The 17,146-nt window shown below is 35.5% G+C and overlaps 2 protein-coding genes and 1 long non-coding RNA gene across 6 annotated transcripts; 1 reads left to right on the top strand and 2 right to left on the bottom strand.

Moving 5' to 3' along the window:
* Nucleotides 1–557: 557 nt before the first annotated feature.
* On the bottom strand, nucleotides 558–7,887 carry LOC128172045 (talin rod domain-containing protein 1-like). The gene is made up of 2 exons (XM_052837817.1): nucleotides 6,951–7,887; nucleotides 558–1,516 (listed from the first exon to the last, which is right to left on the bottom strand). The coding sequence occupies exons 1-2, from the start codon at nucleotides 7,738–7,740 to the stop codon at nucleotides 987–989; spliced, it is 1,320 nt and encodes a 439-aa protein (XP_052693777.1). The 5' UTR covers nucleotides 7,741–7,887; the 3' UTR covers nucleotides 558–986.
* Nucleotides 7,888–7,900: 13 nt separating this feature from the next.
* Nucleotides 7,901–8,418, bottom strand: LOC128172044 (uncharacterized). Its single transcript, XR_008242185.1, has 2 exons — nucleotides 8,291–8,418; nucleotides 7,901–8,142 (listed from the first exon to the last, which is right to left on the bottom strand). It is a non-coding gene; the product is annotated as an uncharacterized LOC128172044 (long non-coding RNA).
* Nucleotides 8,269–16,228, top strand: LOC128172043 (GA-binding protein subunit beta-1-like). 4 transcript variants are annotated; one of them, XM_052837812.1, is made up of 13 exons: nucleotides 8,269–8,398; nucleotides 9,424–9,641; nucleotides 10,278–10,442; nucleotides 10,665–10,862; nucleotides 11,331–11,429; nucleotides 11,833–11,907; nucleotides 12,115–12,232; nucleotides 12,684–12,767; nucleotides 13,227–13,349; nucleotides 13,782–13,987; nucleotides 14,665–14,782; nucleotides 15,170–15,267; nucleotides 15,954–16,228. In XM_052837812.1, the coding sequence occupies exons 2-13, from the start codon at nucleotides 9,501–9,503 to the stop codon at nucleotides 16,107–16,109; spliced, it is 1,581 nt and encodes a 526-aa protein (XP_052693772.1). In that variant the 5' UTR covers nucleotides 8,269–8,398; nucleotides 9,424–9,500; the 3' UTR covers nucleotides 16,110–16,228. The 4 variants fall into 4 exon arrangements, with proteins under 4 accessions (XP_052693772.1, XP_052693774.1, XP_052693773.1 ...); XM_052837814.1 differs by having other exon boundaries at nucleotides 8,338–8,398; nucleotides 9,428–9,641; XM_052837813.1 differs by lacking the exon at nucleotides 8,269–8,398 and adding an exon at nucleotides 8,492–8,641.
* The last annotated feature ends 918 nt before the right edge of the window (nucleotides 16,229–17,146 follow it).

The following is a 17,146-nucleotide window of genomic DNA, read 5'->3' as shown; positions in this document are numbered from 1 at the left end:
TTATCCTTGAATACCAAGAAAATTGAGCCACCACAAATTATAATGATTCCATAGTATTACCTAAGTTGTCTTAGATTTTTTGCACTTATTTCTTGTCGTTTGCATTTTGTGTGTGTACATGATGCATTAAATGACCTGTTACAGTATATTTGATGTTCCTTTGCTCCTGGGTTAGAAAAGGTGCAGAAAATATAATTTTATTGTAATTGAATAACACAGTGACATTAAAATGTATAATGTCCACAAAAACGAGACCTCTACATCGAAACATTTCAAACTGTTCAGAGGACTGTATGTAGCTAATATATAATATAACCTTGGGGTTGTTGGGATAGCTGCGGAGAAATAAAAATATTTTTTAACTGTTAAGAGGACTGGCTTACAATGCCTTTTACGAGTCGTGTTCAGCTTTTAATGGATAGTGGCACAGTTAGTGACATGAGGTGTGGATCTCTTTCGAACACTTTTTCCTGACATTCCTTTTGTCTATCTGTTTTCCCCCATACCCCCTCTCTCTCTCTCTTTCTCTCTCTCTCTCTCTAAGGAAAACCAATAAGTAGATGGTATTGAGGCTTTTTACTATAATAACTGTGGTGACATTATCAACTACCATACAGAAACTTCATGCATCAACAAATACTACCAACATTATAACAGTACATCTACACTTCATTCATAAATCAATATGAGAGTGATTTACACAAAGGTAACTTTTTTCCTATACAAATGACTAACAGTTAAAAAATAAACCTGTTTTTAAATGATCATGACTAGGAGGAGTATATCAATTTGATTTTTCAAGTGACTAAAGTTGCGTGGTTTTTCCTAATAAATATATATTCTATAAAGAACATACACATGTAAAATTGTATTTCTTACAGTAATAATGTTCATGTTAATAAATATTCATAACCTACTTTTTTTTCCTGGAGCAAATCAAGGTAAATAAACTAGTTTTTCTACCGTCAGTACATAAGGTACATTGATTATCTTGATGCCGCTGAATGTCCCGAAGTTTCCGAGGATGGACTACCTGGAATCGTCATCTCCTCTGGACTGTCACGAGTCCCTCGCTCAGAATACCCATCCACATTTCCAGAATTTTGTTCACTTTGACGCAAATCCCCACTATTGCTGCTAGCCAAAGGAGATTGTTCACGTAAAAGCTGAGTGAATTTTTCGTGTGGGGGGCTCTCGGGAGATTTGCCGTGTTCCGGAAACTCTTCCCGAAATAAATTGGCCAAGTGGCGGGGTGGAGAGTTATTTCCCTTGGCAGACGTAGAATTATTATCACAGTTACTTCCCTTGTCACTAGAGTGAGTGGAGTTTAGGTGAGAGGATTGTTCACTTTCGTGATATCGCTGCAGAATCTCGTGGATTTGGACGGAAGAACGGTCAACATTGTCCATGCACATGCGCAGTTTGTCCTTGTGATGTGAGGTCATGAGGTCATAGGAAAGTTCACGAACCGTGCGACACAGCTGGATACAGGCAGAGACGATGCTCATACAGGCCGCTGTTGAAATAAAAAAAAATCATGGAGTCAGTTACTCACAGTGCAATAATATTATTCTTTTTATAGTAAAATTACAGAAAATCTTGGACCCCCTTCGAAAAAATTTAAATATCCTCCCATGATCCCCCCCCCCCCCCCCCCCCCACACACCAATGGAAAAAATGTTTTGGATCAGCGCATGAATAATCTTTTTGTAGTAATGTTTATTACGGTATATCAATGACTTGAATTTGTAACAAATTAAAATTGACAGGCAAATTGGAATACTAGAAGCTGGAAAACAATAGTACTAATTTGTTCCCAGTAAAAAATTGACAAAATGACAGTTTTCTTGCAAATAAACATGGACTTTATTTCTGCTTGGGCCTGAATAAACCTACTTACAACAGATGCAATTTATTGACTGAAAAATGGGTGACAAGTACTTGACATATCATTTGGGAAATAAACACAGCATATACATTAATTGACACTTGTGTAAATGTTGGAGATATATACTAAAAGTAGATTTTCGTTATTTTTTTTTTTATGTACGGTTACTTATTTGTAACAGATGGCAGCTGAACATAAAGAAGGATTTATTAATCGTCAGTTGGTTTTATTTGAAAGATGTTTTTTTTCCATTAAGAGATATTTCTTCACGGCAATCACTTGTAATCTGATAATATCAACTTCAGCATATGTTTTTTTTCAATAGACATTATGATGAAAAAAAATTTCTGTCAAGGAGAGCTAGAGCACATATTTTTCTCCCCTGTTAATCAAGATAAAAGTGAGATAAATATGAGGGTGGGTGGGGATAGATAATGTGTGGTACGTGTGGGAGATGCATGCTCCATTACAGGACATTGTAAAATTTGCAATTTGTTGATCAATAACTGTACTAGCTATCTGACACTAACAATTTGACACTTTAGTTTAAAATACAAACACTCTTAATCATGTTAATTGCAACTCCCTTTCAGTCCAACATTTTATATTACTATCAAGATATATATTAACTATCGAGATTAAAATTCCCATATAGCAATCTAGCTGAAATCAAATTCACTGAACAATTAAGCTAGCTGTTATGTTTAAATTAAAAAAAATTAAAAACCCTGAAAATTTTCTCAAAAACACTGGAGACCTCCTTCAACAGTTATATACAAATCTACAAATCATCAAGTGACGACCAAATTTTTCCCGAGGATTTTTACTGAAGTGCTGTTGTGCCTCCATTGACAATTATCTACTTCAGTCCGACCACTTAACAATGGGTGTGTCGCGCTTCCTGTCTGGCTATCTGCTGTACAATGCTAGAGTGATTGTTCAATAACTTTACAGGGTGGAGCCTTCATTTTACAATAGACTCTAGGCTAGCTAGCTTAGCACCCTGTGGGGTGAAAATTCTGAGCATGAAAAATTTATTATGCGCATGTTGAATTATATTGCAATGGGATTATGTGATTGTCATGCCGGTGTATATATAATTATGCCCTTTTCGCACATGCTGTTGTTGTTTAAACTTTTAACCACTTGAATCAACTTAAACTTTGTGCGATTCTTAAGTTTTTAATCTATTTCTCTCCATGAGGTATATTTTTGTCTCTTCTGGTCTTATTTTTTTTTTCATTTTTTTTCCATTTTGCAATACTGTATCTATAAACTATTAGAGCTTAAGTTCAGAATGGCCTCATTTTAATATATATACTTTTTTGAATTTCTAATCAAAACTAAGGCCTAGATTAAATCATATACGAAAATGAATGTATTAGATTACTGGATGCAAATGCAAATTAAACAGATTGAACATGTTGAAATAATTAATTGATTATTCATGAACTGAAAAGTAAGTTTTACCAAATTTATTATGGCTCATCTCATTTGCAAATGCCTTCATTATAAAAGAGATCGATAAAAAAATTGAATTATAATTTTTTTAAATTTTCATCATAAAAGAGAATTTCTGCATTAAAAACACATTTTCGAATGAACTTTAAGTTAGGGGTTCAGTTCTTCACTATATTGTCAAAGTGAATTATAAAATTGCATGGCTTCATTATTTGTTATAAAATGACAGTTGTCATTATAAGGATGCTTAGACTTACGGATGGTAGACTTTGTTAATTATTTTAATCAACTTTGTACTGCTTGATAATAAATCTATATCATGAAATTGTAGATGAAGAATGTACATAATTATCTCCACCTTGAAATTCTAACCCACAATTATATTTAACTACATAAATAATTACAAATATATATATATCAACAAATATATTTTTTTTAATTTCGATCAAGTTAAAAATTTATTCTTAACATGGTGTCATAAATTCAAAACCCCTAAGTTAGCTGTTTAGAGGCCAGTCAAAAGGTATAGCAACAATACCTGGCCTTTGTGTCGGATGTACCTGTGCGTTTTAACATATTTCTCAGGTAAATTAACACAAAGTGGGGCCACACCCACCGATTTACATCACAGCCCGGCAAGCTGACATCAGGCCCCTTCCCAGTATAGACACAGAAAATCATTGACCTGGTTTCCAGCTGGGGGCTAGGTGGTGGCAATTCATTTTGAAAATATTGACTTTCTAATTGACAGTTGATTTATTATCTAAGCATCTGTAGGGAGTCTCTCAAATTTTGACGGGGCCCTTGGGAAATCTAACGCTTCACTGTGAAGCAGTTCACAGCTTACAGATTACATTGTTTTACCAGTAAAATGTGGGTGGGGAAAGGAGTAGATTTGGGGGATGAATATGACAAAATTGATATTAAATTGTTTGATTAATAAATCTGATTTAGTCATATTAAATCAGTTTCATTATTAAGCATGTTAACTTTCTTTCCATTTAGAATAAAAAAAAATATACATTAATTGTACCTTAAGCTAATACATGTATGAAATCAAACATGTCATTTTTACAATTAATCAATTAACATAAGGCATTGGAATTAATTTATTAAAAAATGTTCATAATACTTAGTCTATTATATAACTTTGAGCAGAAGATGGCCTTGAACTTTAAATAGCTAATCTTCCCATGAGAGAGAGAGAGGGTGAGAGAGAGAGAGAGAAAGAGAGAGAAAGAGAGAGAGAGAGAAGAGGTGTGCATTGAAAAAAATAATTGAATACTTCATGTTATCAAGTGTCAGGACCATTTATCGATAAGGTTTACGTTTGCACTTTGCAGTAAAAGGGCAAAATACAGTTCAGAGCAAAAATACCAATAATCCCCATCATCACAAAATTTTTACCCATTAATTTTTGATATTGCAAATATGGATATTTCAAGTGTATGTATCCTTATTATATAGTGGAAATTTTTAGGTTCTTTGTTTAACCCTGGTAGATGTATCTTGAATCCTTGAGTATATATATACATGTATGTCTCAAAGTTCCTTGATGATGGCCAAGTTCAAGATTATAGCGGCCAAATTTGGCATGATCAGGAAGCTTAAAATAAGCAATTATGCATAAAAATAATATTTTCAGCATTTTCTCAGAAACTGGTTTTTGACCAGGTTATATGACCTTGACTTTCAATTTGACTTTGGGTATTATGATTTTATTTGTTGGCAAAAACTATTTTTGTCTTTTTCGGCAATTAAGACCGCAGAACATTAACTGACAAGATTAAAAATATACAGCTTACATCTATTTTAAAACATTTGAAATGAGCGGGGACAAATTGACACAGATGTTTGAGGAAAAATTGAATTGGGATCTTCTCATATTTGCTGATACATGTACTAAGTAAAATATTTTTCCATTGCTTTAACTTATATCGCAAGTTGGAAATGCTGAAGTGGATTGAAAATACACTTTCTATAACTACAGTTTCAATTCAATGTTTTTTCCAGATGTCCATAGCAATTTGTCAGAATGCTTGCTACATTGTAGTTGATGTTCTGTGGTCTGATATTTAAAGTCCTAGTATTTTTTTTTTTTACCAAAACATATCATTACAAGCATTTTGTCATATATTTAAACAAGAGTTAGGGTATGTGACATCTGTCAATATTTATTTAATGTACCAACTACATTATAATCATATAAAATACTTTGAAATTCATTATTTTAAAATTTTCAAATATCATAATTATATTGACTAAAAAATAAGTTTTTTCAAAACTTCTTAGAAAAGTAAAAAAATATACCGGTAAACGCCCCAACGTTATTCAAACTCATGACTTATAAATTTGAGTGAACGCCTTAACCCATTGCACAATGCTGTTAAGTAACGATTTTAGGAAAGGAAATTTTTTTTTTTTTAAATTATACTTGATTTTATTGTTTATTTTGATAGGAAGTACATCTGAATCACAATATGAAAGTGCAGCTAGACCCACACCACCTTGAACACAATGAAAAATGAAAAGTGATTGAATTGCTTGTATAATATTTTAGAAGGATCAAACTTGCAGTTCCTGAATTCAACTAATCAAATCTAGCTACATCAACACATGATCATGTCAATGACACTTAGGGGTCAGTTTATATTGTGACAATGAGCAGCCGGCCACCTTTTAATATGATTGTCCAATAAATGTGATAAATGCGGCATAAAAATATATTATATCATGTATATATATATAATATCCTATTGTAATTTTTTCCCAAATTTATACATGTTAAGTCTTGTAAATGATGTCATTGGTGTTATTGAAATTGAAATAAATCAATAAATTTCACAATTGCAGAACTTTCAAATCCATGGTTAACATTAGGCTACTATATTGTTTTTGGATTAAATTAGGGAACAACAGAAGATTCTTACAAGATTATTCATAAAATCTTGACTTCATTCATTTCTACATGAATAAGATATTTCCATAGGAACTTTACAGTTATTTAATGAGAGGCTTATAGAAAAGGGCTTGTTTGCTTTCACGCTCTTGACACAAACTTTATTCTCTTTTAACATGTTTAAGTACCGTATGATAATATTCTGATAGCAAAATTCACACCTTGAGTGCTAAGGTTCTTTCACCAGCTGATAATAGTTATAGGGATGATGCCATATACATGTATTGAAATTGGGAAAACTTGCAACTTTTTGGAGAATATTGGGATTCCGAAAGTCATGTACGTGTGAATCGAAACCTACCATTACTTTGGTATTCTAATGTTAACTTTACTTGTAGACTTTATTAAACTTTACTAAAGGTTGGAATATAAAACATATAGTTTAATTTTTCCCAAATATTATTACCCCTTAATATTAAGTGTGGATATTGTAAGTTATTTAATATAATTATTTGATATATCCACAGTTGCACTCTGACTAATTAAGGACTTGAAGGCAGACTGGGTAAATAAACAGACTTCAGTCATTTCTGGGAAAATGATACTGTACCTTTTTCGGATTGAGACAAGTACCAGGGGCCTTTCAAAAACCACAGATTATAGACAATCCTGAGCCCCAGGACCTAATTGTTTGATGCTTACCAAGAATCGACTTCTGTACATCCCTTGCTTCGGGAGACAACACAGCCTCTTTGCCGACGAAGTCTTCCTCCGTGGCGAAGGTGACAAGAGCTTGGGCAGTGGTGGAAACTGGGTCACAGAAGTTGATGAAGCGAGCATGATACCTGGTGCTGGGGTGAGATTTGTATGTTTTAATACTGGCGATTAGACATCCTGCGGCACAAGTCACGCTTTTGACGCACAGTTTGAACTGGTCTCTTGTTCCTTCATCACGTACCTTTTCGTCGGCAGACTTGCATATATTCGTTAGTACCGATATGTGTTTAGAAATGTTTGAACACAGGTCGATGATTAGCTGCGGAGATAGGTCGTCCACTCGGGTCTTTTTTAGCCGATTGCAGCTTAACTTTATCTCTAAGCCGGCTAAGGATATAGAATACCGATCGACAAGTCCTGGGATTGCTTGACAACAGTCTTTAAAAGATATTGCACAAATGTAAGAAACATGACTACACAGTTCCATGAAAGTTACCACAGTCGAAGTGAGCTCAGTCAAGCCTTCGCAGATCTCCACCGATTTCGTGGTGATCATGTGAACATAATTAATAACGCTTTTCATCAACGTCTTAATCGTTTTGGCGCTGGCGATAATTCTTTCGCTTACCTGCACAAACGTTGACTTGCTGGATATGGTATCAGTTCTAATGGGCCTAGCATCACACGACAGGATCAAAAGCTCTGCTACCGACTGCAAAGTACTGTGACATCGTTCACACGTCCCTGTTAATGTCCTTATGTTGTTGTAGCTCATCCTTAAACATAAATCTCATGACTTTTCTACTAAGCCTAAAATTACACAACTACAAACTCGCGAGCCCAAAAACAGCTGATGCCATTTCTCCCTCCGTGTACCCCAAAGAACTTGAAAAATCAATGTCTCGGAAGAAGCATTTTTTAGATAACAGGGACCCTAGATAACATAATGTGCAACGTTTCGATTTGCTGCACACACTATCATAAGGCATTCATAAATATTATCGCAGAAACACAATAAATATTTTGCAAACATGAGTTTCTTCGTTCGTCGGTATCGGCTTCCTCCTTTTGTGATGTATGAGTAGGCGTGGTCACTTTCAACAGCAGGAAGTAGTTTTTAGCAAATCACGTCAATGGTCACGTACAACGCGCGATTTCCCGTTTGCCCTTTTACGGTCTAAATGCACAAACAAAATAGTTCAAAATAATGAATATTTTATCTAACATGAATATTTGTCTTGTCAAGACTACTAAAAAAAAGTTAAGGTTTCGGAAATAGTGCTTAATTTCTTGTATTAATTCACAATTTTTGAAATAAACTGTACCATTGTGCGTATGAATATCTTGCTCTGCAAAAAACTCCATTGTAGGAACTACTTCCGGTTTTTTAGCCTGAATCTGGAAAATTTGAACTTATTTAAATCAACAAGAAGGTAACTTTTTTACGTTTGGAATGCTAAAATCAAGAAAATATCAATATGGTTTCTATACTAAATCCCACTTGAAACGGAAGTTAACAGAAAAATGTGTCTTCCGTTTCATGCACATGTTACTTCCGTTCCCGCTAATTTGTGTTTGGGTCGATGTGCTTTTAAGAAAGTTGAGAATCAGTAATTAACACAGGAAAGCACCCAAAGAGCCAAAATGCAGTTGTCATATTGTGAATTCCATACTATGTACGACAGTAACCAGCGATTAAGTCTCATGCACTCTGGCATTTAGATTCAGAACAATAAAACTTATTTTTCTTCACGGAGCGTAGCAGCATAGAACAGTTGTAAATTATATTTATAACACTTCATACCATGAGTACTAGGAGAACTGGGAAGTTGTTACCCTTTTAAGAACTACACCTGGCTTTAGTCCTGCAGCTATCCTTGATCCAGGCCTGCTATACACTGTTCACAGACTACTGCTCTCAAACTTCAATTCCAAAGTAATAATGTATAAATATATGAAGTGATTAAAAAGAAGGTAGACAGACAAAACATGGAAATGTACAGAAATGAATAATGACAGACAAGACAGGGATTTGAACCCAGGCCCTCTGAATCTCTTGACGGGTGCTCTATTCACTGAGCTATGTGGTGCCAGCATTGGAACCGGTCTGACCATCATATTCCTCCTACCCCCTTAAATGATTTTCACCCTCGAAAATCGGCGTCGGCTAGGTTTTCCCCCGTCAGTTCGGGCGGCGCAACAAATGAAACATTAGATATAGGAGAAACAATAACAGTCAGTACGTCACCAACTTTCTTCAAGTCAGTACTCAAGTCGAGTTTTGACCTCAAACTACTTTTCCTTTAAGGATTTGAGTTGAAGACTGCATTGAGTGATTTGAAAATATTGGTGACAACGCAAAGGTCTGAATCTCTAGTCAGGTGCTTTACTGGGGCACTGATATTCAAAACACGGTCTGACATCAAGATTGTAATGAGCTTTTTTTTTTCTTAACTAGACAGGATCTAATCTGTGCCTCTGATGTCCATCTTGATCTGATCACTTCTTGATGTTGACACAGAGACTTGCTTGCCGATGTCGGCGTCACTAACAGAGGAGGGTCTGGACCCCGGGTTAGTGATATCTACCGTAGAGGAACAGATCATCGAGGATCAACAGGCTGCTAAGGAAATCATACTCTGTCCAGAAATACAGTTTGTCCAACAGAAGTCTCAGGTATGGGAATATGGACGTGTCCATGTTAATATTCATAACATGAAAACATATTAAAAGCTTATTGATGTGAAGGCAAAGAAGTTATTTAGTTGGCTTAAGATTATTTAACATGTATCTGTGTCATCACTGTTCTGCCAGGTATAGGAATGTATTTCTAGTCATAAGCTCTATCCCTGAGCAATTCAGGCCCATGTGCATGTTCAATAAAGCCCAAACTGTTGCAGTAATACATTAACATAAACTATGATTAAGTTTGTCAGCACATTCAAGTCCAGTGTTTGAGAATCTAGATTTTCTAAGGTAATAATTTGAATACATCTAGACTGTAGTGAAACCTATCAGATGTGCCAAATGATTTTTGCATATATATATTTGTTTTAGCTCCATTCATAAAAAAGAGTGGCCCCCCTTGGATTGTGATGATTGAATGTTATGTGTTTCATATTTGTCGTTCTTTGATCATTATAAGATTTTATAAGATTTCTATATCATAGATAAAAAAGAGAATAGAGTACATTCTACCTTTGATTGTGATAATTGAATAACTGTTTCACATCTGTACATCTTTGAATTTATTATGTTTGAATAGAGAAGGTCCAATCCTATGCTAAATATTTCTTTATCCTATCATTACAGCCTGCCAAAGAGAAGGACATTGTTATCTTCCCAAAGTCACGGCAGTACTACGCCAAGATGTCATTGGTTGATCTGGGAAAGAGGCTCCTGGAGGCCGCCAAGAGGGGAGAGACGGATGACGTCCGTACACTTATGTCTAATGGTGCTCCATTCACAACAGACTGGGTACTTAACATGATCGTAAAAACTCTTGACAACTAATATGTTTAATCGATAAATTACATTTCTCTTGAATGTTACAGGATCTTTAAAATTAAGATAATCATGAACACTTATAACTAATAAAGGAGAGAAGTGTAATTCGATTTCCTGAAATGAATTACTTGTAAACTGTTCACTTTATGTTTTGACTCAGTAATTGAAAAACCCTGTCTCTGTGTTTTGCAGTTAGGCACCTCCCCACTACATTTTGCGGCCCAGTTTGGTCACCTAGAGACCGCCGAGGTTCTCCTAAGGGCGGGGATCAGTAGGGACGCCCGGACAAAGGTTGACAGGACGCCCCTCCATGTGGCCTCTCAGGAAGGTCACTCTGACATTGTGGATCTACTGGTCCAGCACGCGGCGGATGTGGATGCCAAAGACATGGTCAGTGGATGGATAATCCTTTGTTAATCCACTATAGTGGATAATCATTTGTTAATCCACAATAGTGGATAATCATTTGTTAATCCACAATAGTGGATAATCATTTGTTAATCTACAATAGCGGATAATGCTTTGTAAACCATCACTGAATTAATTCTTTGTTTATCTACAATAGAGTTGAATCTAAAGAAACCATTCAGAAATTATATAATACTGAGTTAGGATAAAAAAAAAATCATCTTCAGGCACCGCATGTCAGGTCAATTCTACTGTATAGGCAATTTTATTGCCAAATATATTGAAAGGAAGAATGAAAGTCAACGTTTTTAAGTTAAAGTTTCAATTAAATAATTTTAAATTTTGCAAATACAAATAAAAATCTAATTTAGGAATGCTTATGCTTGTCATTTAGGTTATTTTTAGATGACTAGTAATAGATTTTTCATACTCCGTATTTTTTTAATGCAGCTTAAGATGACCCCCTTACATTGGGCCACAGAAAAGGGACACGCCCACGTTATGGAGGCCCTGATCAAGCATGGAGCAGACACAACGTGTGAAAACAAGGTATGGGTAGTGAGGAGATAGTAAATGTTTCAGAAAATTGATTTAAAGTGTCCCATACACAGAATCAGGTGAAGTGCTGTTTCTGACTTTCTGTGATTGATTTAATTGCCATATTGAAAAGGGGAACAACTCAATATCTCCGTTTTAATAAAATTGATCTGAATCGTGTAATTTGTGAAGTTTGAGCTAGAAAAACTGAGCAAAAAGGAAATTAAAACCTTTGATTACATGTTCATGTTTGTGTATGGACTATTTTATAGGTTGAATCTCTCTTTTAGAAATTTCTCTCTATTAATTGTTATCTTGTATGCCCTCTGGGCCCAAAATTTAAAAAAAATTGAAGGTTCAAATGTATATTTATTATGAATGCAAAGTGTGAATAATGAATGCTTTATACTTATAGTTTGACAGAACTCCTTTAGATATTGCCATTGGAAATGGCCGAGCGGACCTCGTACAAATATTACAGCTAGCTCAGGTACTGTGCTTGTCCTCATAACACACCATGATTTTGTCATCTTTAAACTATTTTTTGCATTTTCCCAACCAACTTAAGATATTTTTGTTGACAATCTGAGCATAATTTTTTCGCTGATAATCACTGGATTTGCAAATCTTAATGTCTGTTGAATTTTATGCAACTTTAAAAAAATAAAATCATATGGTAATCTGTTCATTTTGACAGCACACACATATAGGCAGTATGGGAGATGATGAGACTGTCACCATAGAAACCACAGAGGTGGATCCAGAAAATATTGAGGAGACGGTGACAGTGTCTTCAGACCTGGATGGCAAACACGGTGAGATAGGGGTGGTGTGTTATTTAAATGAAGGAGGCTGGGGGGGGGGGGGGGGGGGGTGCGTGATATGAATGAATAGGGGGCAAATTTTAAGAGCCCTCTAAAAGAACAGAGAATATGATGGGGCCATTACTGGTATATGAAGTATATATAAGATGTGGGAATTATTGGAAAGATAAACCGGTAGGCTTGTATTGGGGCAGAATAAAAGACCGAGGGAGAGCAGGGTGAATAGTTGGTCAAATTTGGCACTGTCCAATAAAGAATATTAAAGACGCTGATTTACATGTATCTAAAGAAAATGTAATAAAAACTTTGAGAAAAAGGAATTTATTTTAAATGGATACTGTGGGAGAAAGGTCTTTTTTTCCTAAAGAAGAAAATGTTGACCAAAGAAAAAAAAAACCCTTTAAATGCATTTGTATTTGACTGTTATCTGTGTGTGTTACAGACAGTCAGGATCAGACGAACTCCTCCGTGCTGGCTACCCTAGCAGCTCTGGCTGAAGCCACAGCCCCAAACACCAGCACACAGGGTATGCTCAGTAAGGCCAAGAAATAAATGATAAGTTTCTCAGGCACTGCTGCTTTGATAACTTTTATTGCAATTTTGTTAAAGGGACATAACTCAATTTTTCATGAATAAGCAAAAAATGCTCAGGTTTTCCCCATCTTTTTAATTTGCAGTATATTAGGTGAAATAAAATATCAGCAGTATATGATTAAATATTTTGGCTTGAGAATATAAAGAAATATATTTTTTAGACCTTACACATCATTTCTGATTGTATTGCTTTTCCACTACATCAGTTATTCATCACCTGCATCTTTCTTTTTTAAAATAGAACATTCAGTTCTTTCATGCATTGACTTGTAAGAAAACTTGGGAAAACAATGCAGAGAACAAAACTAATAATCTTTCAAAAGATAATTTTGTAACAATTAGAATGAGTGCTATATTACTGACTTGTAATTATTTTCCATTTTACTTCCAGTGACGACGGCGAACACTGATGCGATGTCGTGGTTGGAGAGTCAGGGAATCACCATGATAACCACCACAGAGGGCGGAATCATCTCCTCAGCGATGGAGAGCGGCCAATCAATAGCCCTCACTGGTGTGTAGCATTGACCTTTTGTATTTGTTACTGTATACATCTTGCATTTTGTATTCTGTTTAGAGGGTTTTTGGTGTAAAGTGGCCTCTCCAATTATGTACATGTGCATTGCTAAATGTCTTGAATTCATGTACAAGAATAGGTACTTTCAGAATTATGCTAACCAACTTGTTAAAAAATAAATTTCTGCCAAATATTGTACATGTATGCCACTTAAGATGCATTTACAGTAACCTGAATTTCCTCTTACCAAATATGTAAGTGTCCAACTGTATATCAATGCACCATATTGTCAGTAAAATCTGAATTTCCTTTTTAAAAGCTCTTAAGAAAATCACCATGACCCTTTCCTCTTAATAAAAAAAACCATCAAACTGTATATCTTTGAATTATTTAATTAATAAACATAACCTGAATTTCCTCTTCATGCAGAGGCTGGTAAGATCGCGCTGACCAACATCATCAAACAGCAGGGTCTGTCTGCGGGGACACTGATCTCCCAGGACGGGGTGCTAACTGAGGACGGGATAGTGACCGAGGATGACACCGTGGTCACCCAGGAGACGTCGATCCTTGGGGCGGGGGATGTGATGGAGGGGGACGTAGAACAGGGACTGGTGGAAGAGGATGAAGGACAGGTAATTAAAAGAGGGGGTGGGGGGTGTGTACAGAGTTGTGTTCCTTTGTGAGGAAGGGAAAGGGAGGTGTTGATGGAGGGACAGGCAATGAGGGAGGAGGTAGTGAGAGAGGGAGAATGAAGGACAGGTAATTAGAAGGGAGGGGGGCATACAGAGTTGTGTCCCTTTGTGAGGAAGGGAAAGGGAGGGGTTTGATGGAGAGACAGGCTAGAGGAGGGTGGCATTGATTTACGGACTGATAAAGAGACTTGGTACAGGTGGTGATGGATGATGTAGAGAAAGGTAAGTTACCGTTAAACGGGGAAGGAGAGGATGATAGAGAGGTGGAGCAGGCAATTGTAGGGAGAAAGAGGGAAAGGTAACTGTGGGAAGGGGTCATACAGAGTTGTTTCCCTTGTGGAATGTAAAAGGTGGAGATCATACAGACTTGTGTCCTCTTGTGTGGAATGAAAGGAACATGTTATAGAACATTTTGTATACAAGTGCATTAAGTTTAATTTTGGTAAAAGGGGGGGGGGGTGTAAGACAAAAGACAATTACTGTTTATTACATGTAATACTAATATCATAACAGAAATGTTTGGTTCAAGATGATACTTTAAAGAAAAACACAAATGCAGGAATTATTACAGAAAACAGAAATGTTCACAATTACAATGTATTTTATTTATTCCACAGAAGGTCATTACAATTGTGGCAGCCACAGGACTTGACCAGGACCAGGAGGGGCTAGGAGAGGTCATGACCTCTGAAGGCATCGTAATGGGGGCAGGGGACGCCTCTGATGAACAGCTGGGTAAGAGTTGAATATGTTGTTTTGTGTTGTCATTGAATTCTTGAATAAATATCAAGTATAATTGTGTCAGTGATAAGGCTCCTGGGCCATAGAAGTAAAACGGCTTTACTTTTTCCTTAGGAAATGGGTATGAGATTTTTTTGCAAGGGAGGGGACAACTACTCTTTTATGACATGAGCTAGTACGATCAAACAGACAGAAGGTCTTTTTCATTGATAGGTCTTTGTCACACCCTTTTTGCATTAATAGTAAAATTGAATGAATTGGAGAGATGTTTCAAAATGAAAGCTAGAATTTTTAACTCGGCATGCACATACTTTTACCTGAGAATTTTCGGTGTTTCATGTTCACAAATTTGTTTGGAATCATTTGATTTGAATTCCTTAGATTCGACTGATGAGCCCCCAATGAAAAAGATGAAGGCTGAAGCTATAGAGGAAGATACCAGTATATATACTAATCCCATAGAGAAAGACAATGAAGAGGTATGTGTATACAATAATTTTCATATTCAAAACACTGGTTAATTCATTATTTTATGCGAATACTTAATTCTGCATTATAACCAAATCGTGAGTACAGTATAAAAAATCAAGAACAGCATAGTTTTACTATAGTTTTATTTACTGAACATATGTCCAAAAACTAAAAGCGACATTTTAAAATGTGCGAGATTTGCTTCTCGCAATTTTGTGTGTATATTATTAATTCCTCACACTTAATTGAAAATCTACAGTATGATATTGGCTTGATTCACGGTATGCTAGATTGAATGTGCTGTGGTTTTCCTGTTCTTTGGATTATGGACGTATTTCTAACTAAGGTCCATAGAAAAATACAGTGAAAATTATAAAAATTAACAGGATTTGTACATGTAGACTTTTCAAATATTTAAAAAGCTCCTTTTTATAGATGAAATGATAAAAAGTTTACAGTAAAACATGGTTATAAGGAAGACACATATAATGAATTGATGCTTACAGCGAAGTGATTTTCATTTATTGAGACTTTATTACATGTTGTAAACTTCACTAATATAATGAATTACATTTATAATGAAGTAATATCCCCCATCCCTGGCACTTCCTTATAAGCGTGTTTTACTGTATCTGTTGTTTGATCATTTAAGGATGATATCTAAGGTTTATCATTTATTTGATCTTTTTTACAGGAAGTGGACCTGGACAAGGAGAGTCTGCGTCGGCAGTTGGAGGAGATGCAGCGACAGGCGGAAGAGTACAAGCTCCAGCTACAGCAGAAGGAGGAGGAGGCGGCCGCGTACAAAAAGAAGCTTGACGAGAGCATCATCACCACCGAGGAGACGTAGGGGTCGGGGATCAAAGACATCTGTGGGGGGCGTGACCTCGCAGGAAGGCTCTGACTCTTGTGTTTTGTGTGTGTTTATGTCAAGCCGTTGCTTAGATGTAAGAAGACTTTGGTATGGATAAAACATGAGGGTGAATTGGACAAGGTTAGGAGAGAAAAGAAACTGCCAGCAGTGATGTATTTTGATTTTGAATTACAGCATATTTACAGTTTAATTAGAAAGTGACCCAATGTTAACAATGTTGTTAGGGTATTGGAATCGCTTTGTGAACAGTGAGTTTAATTATCTCTGTTGGACACTGTATTTAATTATTTTTAACTTGATATGAATAAGTGGTTTCAGGTTGAAATGATCTCATCCTTGATTGGTCAGAATTTACATACAGATTTGAGATACATGTATTTAGGGTAGAGATATACAATTTTGAGATGTTTGTAATAAGTAACGTCTTGAGAAGTGTTCAGATCTGAATAAATATTGCACATCCATCTTGACATTGAACCAATCAGTCAAGGAGTTTTATCTACTGTGCCTGTATTTAAGTAGTTCATTATTTGTGTCTTCAATCATTGCAACGTTACCATATTTTTTTTTACTCAGTTTTCATATGTATTCTAATATCATGTTGAATTCATCAGAAATTTCATATGACATGTCTTTAATTTGTACCAATATTCCAAAATTGTTCTTGAACAATGCAAAGACTTTGTTTTTTAAAGTCAATAAAACTGATAAAAATGAAAGTAGTATTTCTAGTTTTTTGTGTGAATGGCAAGTACAAGTTGCTGAGAAAATTGACAACCTGCAAGTATGTATGCAGTGGGCTTTTAATTAAAGCATAATAAAGAAAAAGACCATTAAAAAAAATGGAATACTTTGGACATCACTGGGAAAAAGAAAATACAACAGGAATTGCCTGAGAAGTCTTTTTAGGAATTTTATTCAAGTTCACTGACAAAATGACAACACAGATATGCAAGATAAGAGAAAAAGACATGATTATCAAAAGTCTTAAACTGCACAATTTCTTTGTTTTG

The sequence above is a fragment of the Crassostrea angulata genome, chromosome 2 (genome assembly GCF_025612915.1).
Source record: "Crassostrea angulata isolate pt1a10 chromosome 2, ASM2561291v2, whole genome shotgun sequence".
Classification (NCBI taxonomy): Eukaryota; Metazoa; Mollusca; class Bivalvia; order Ostreida; family Ostreidae; genus Magallana; species Magallana angulata.
The sequence above is the reverse complement of the archived record's forward strand: the minus strand, read 5'-3'. Positions and strand labels throughout refer to the sequence as shown.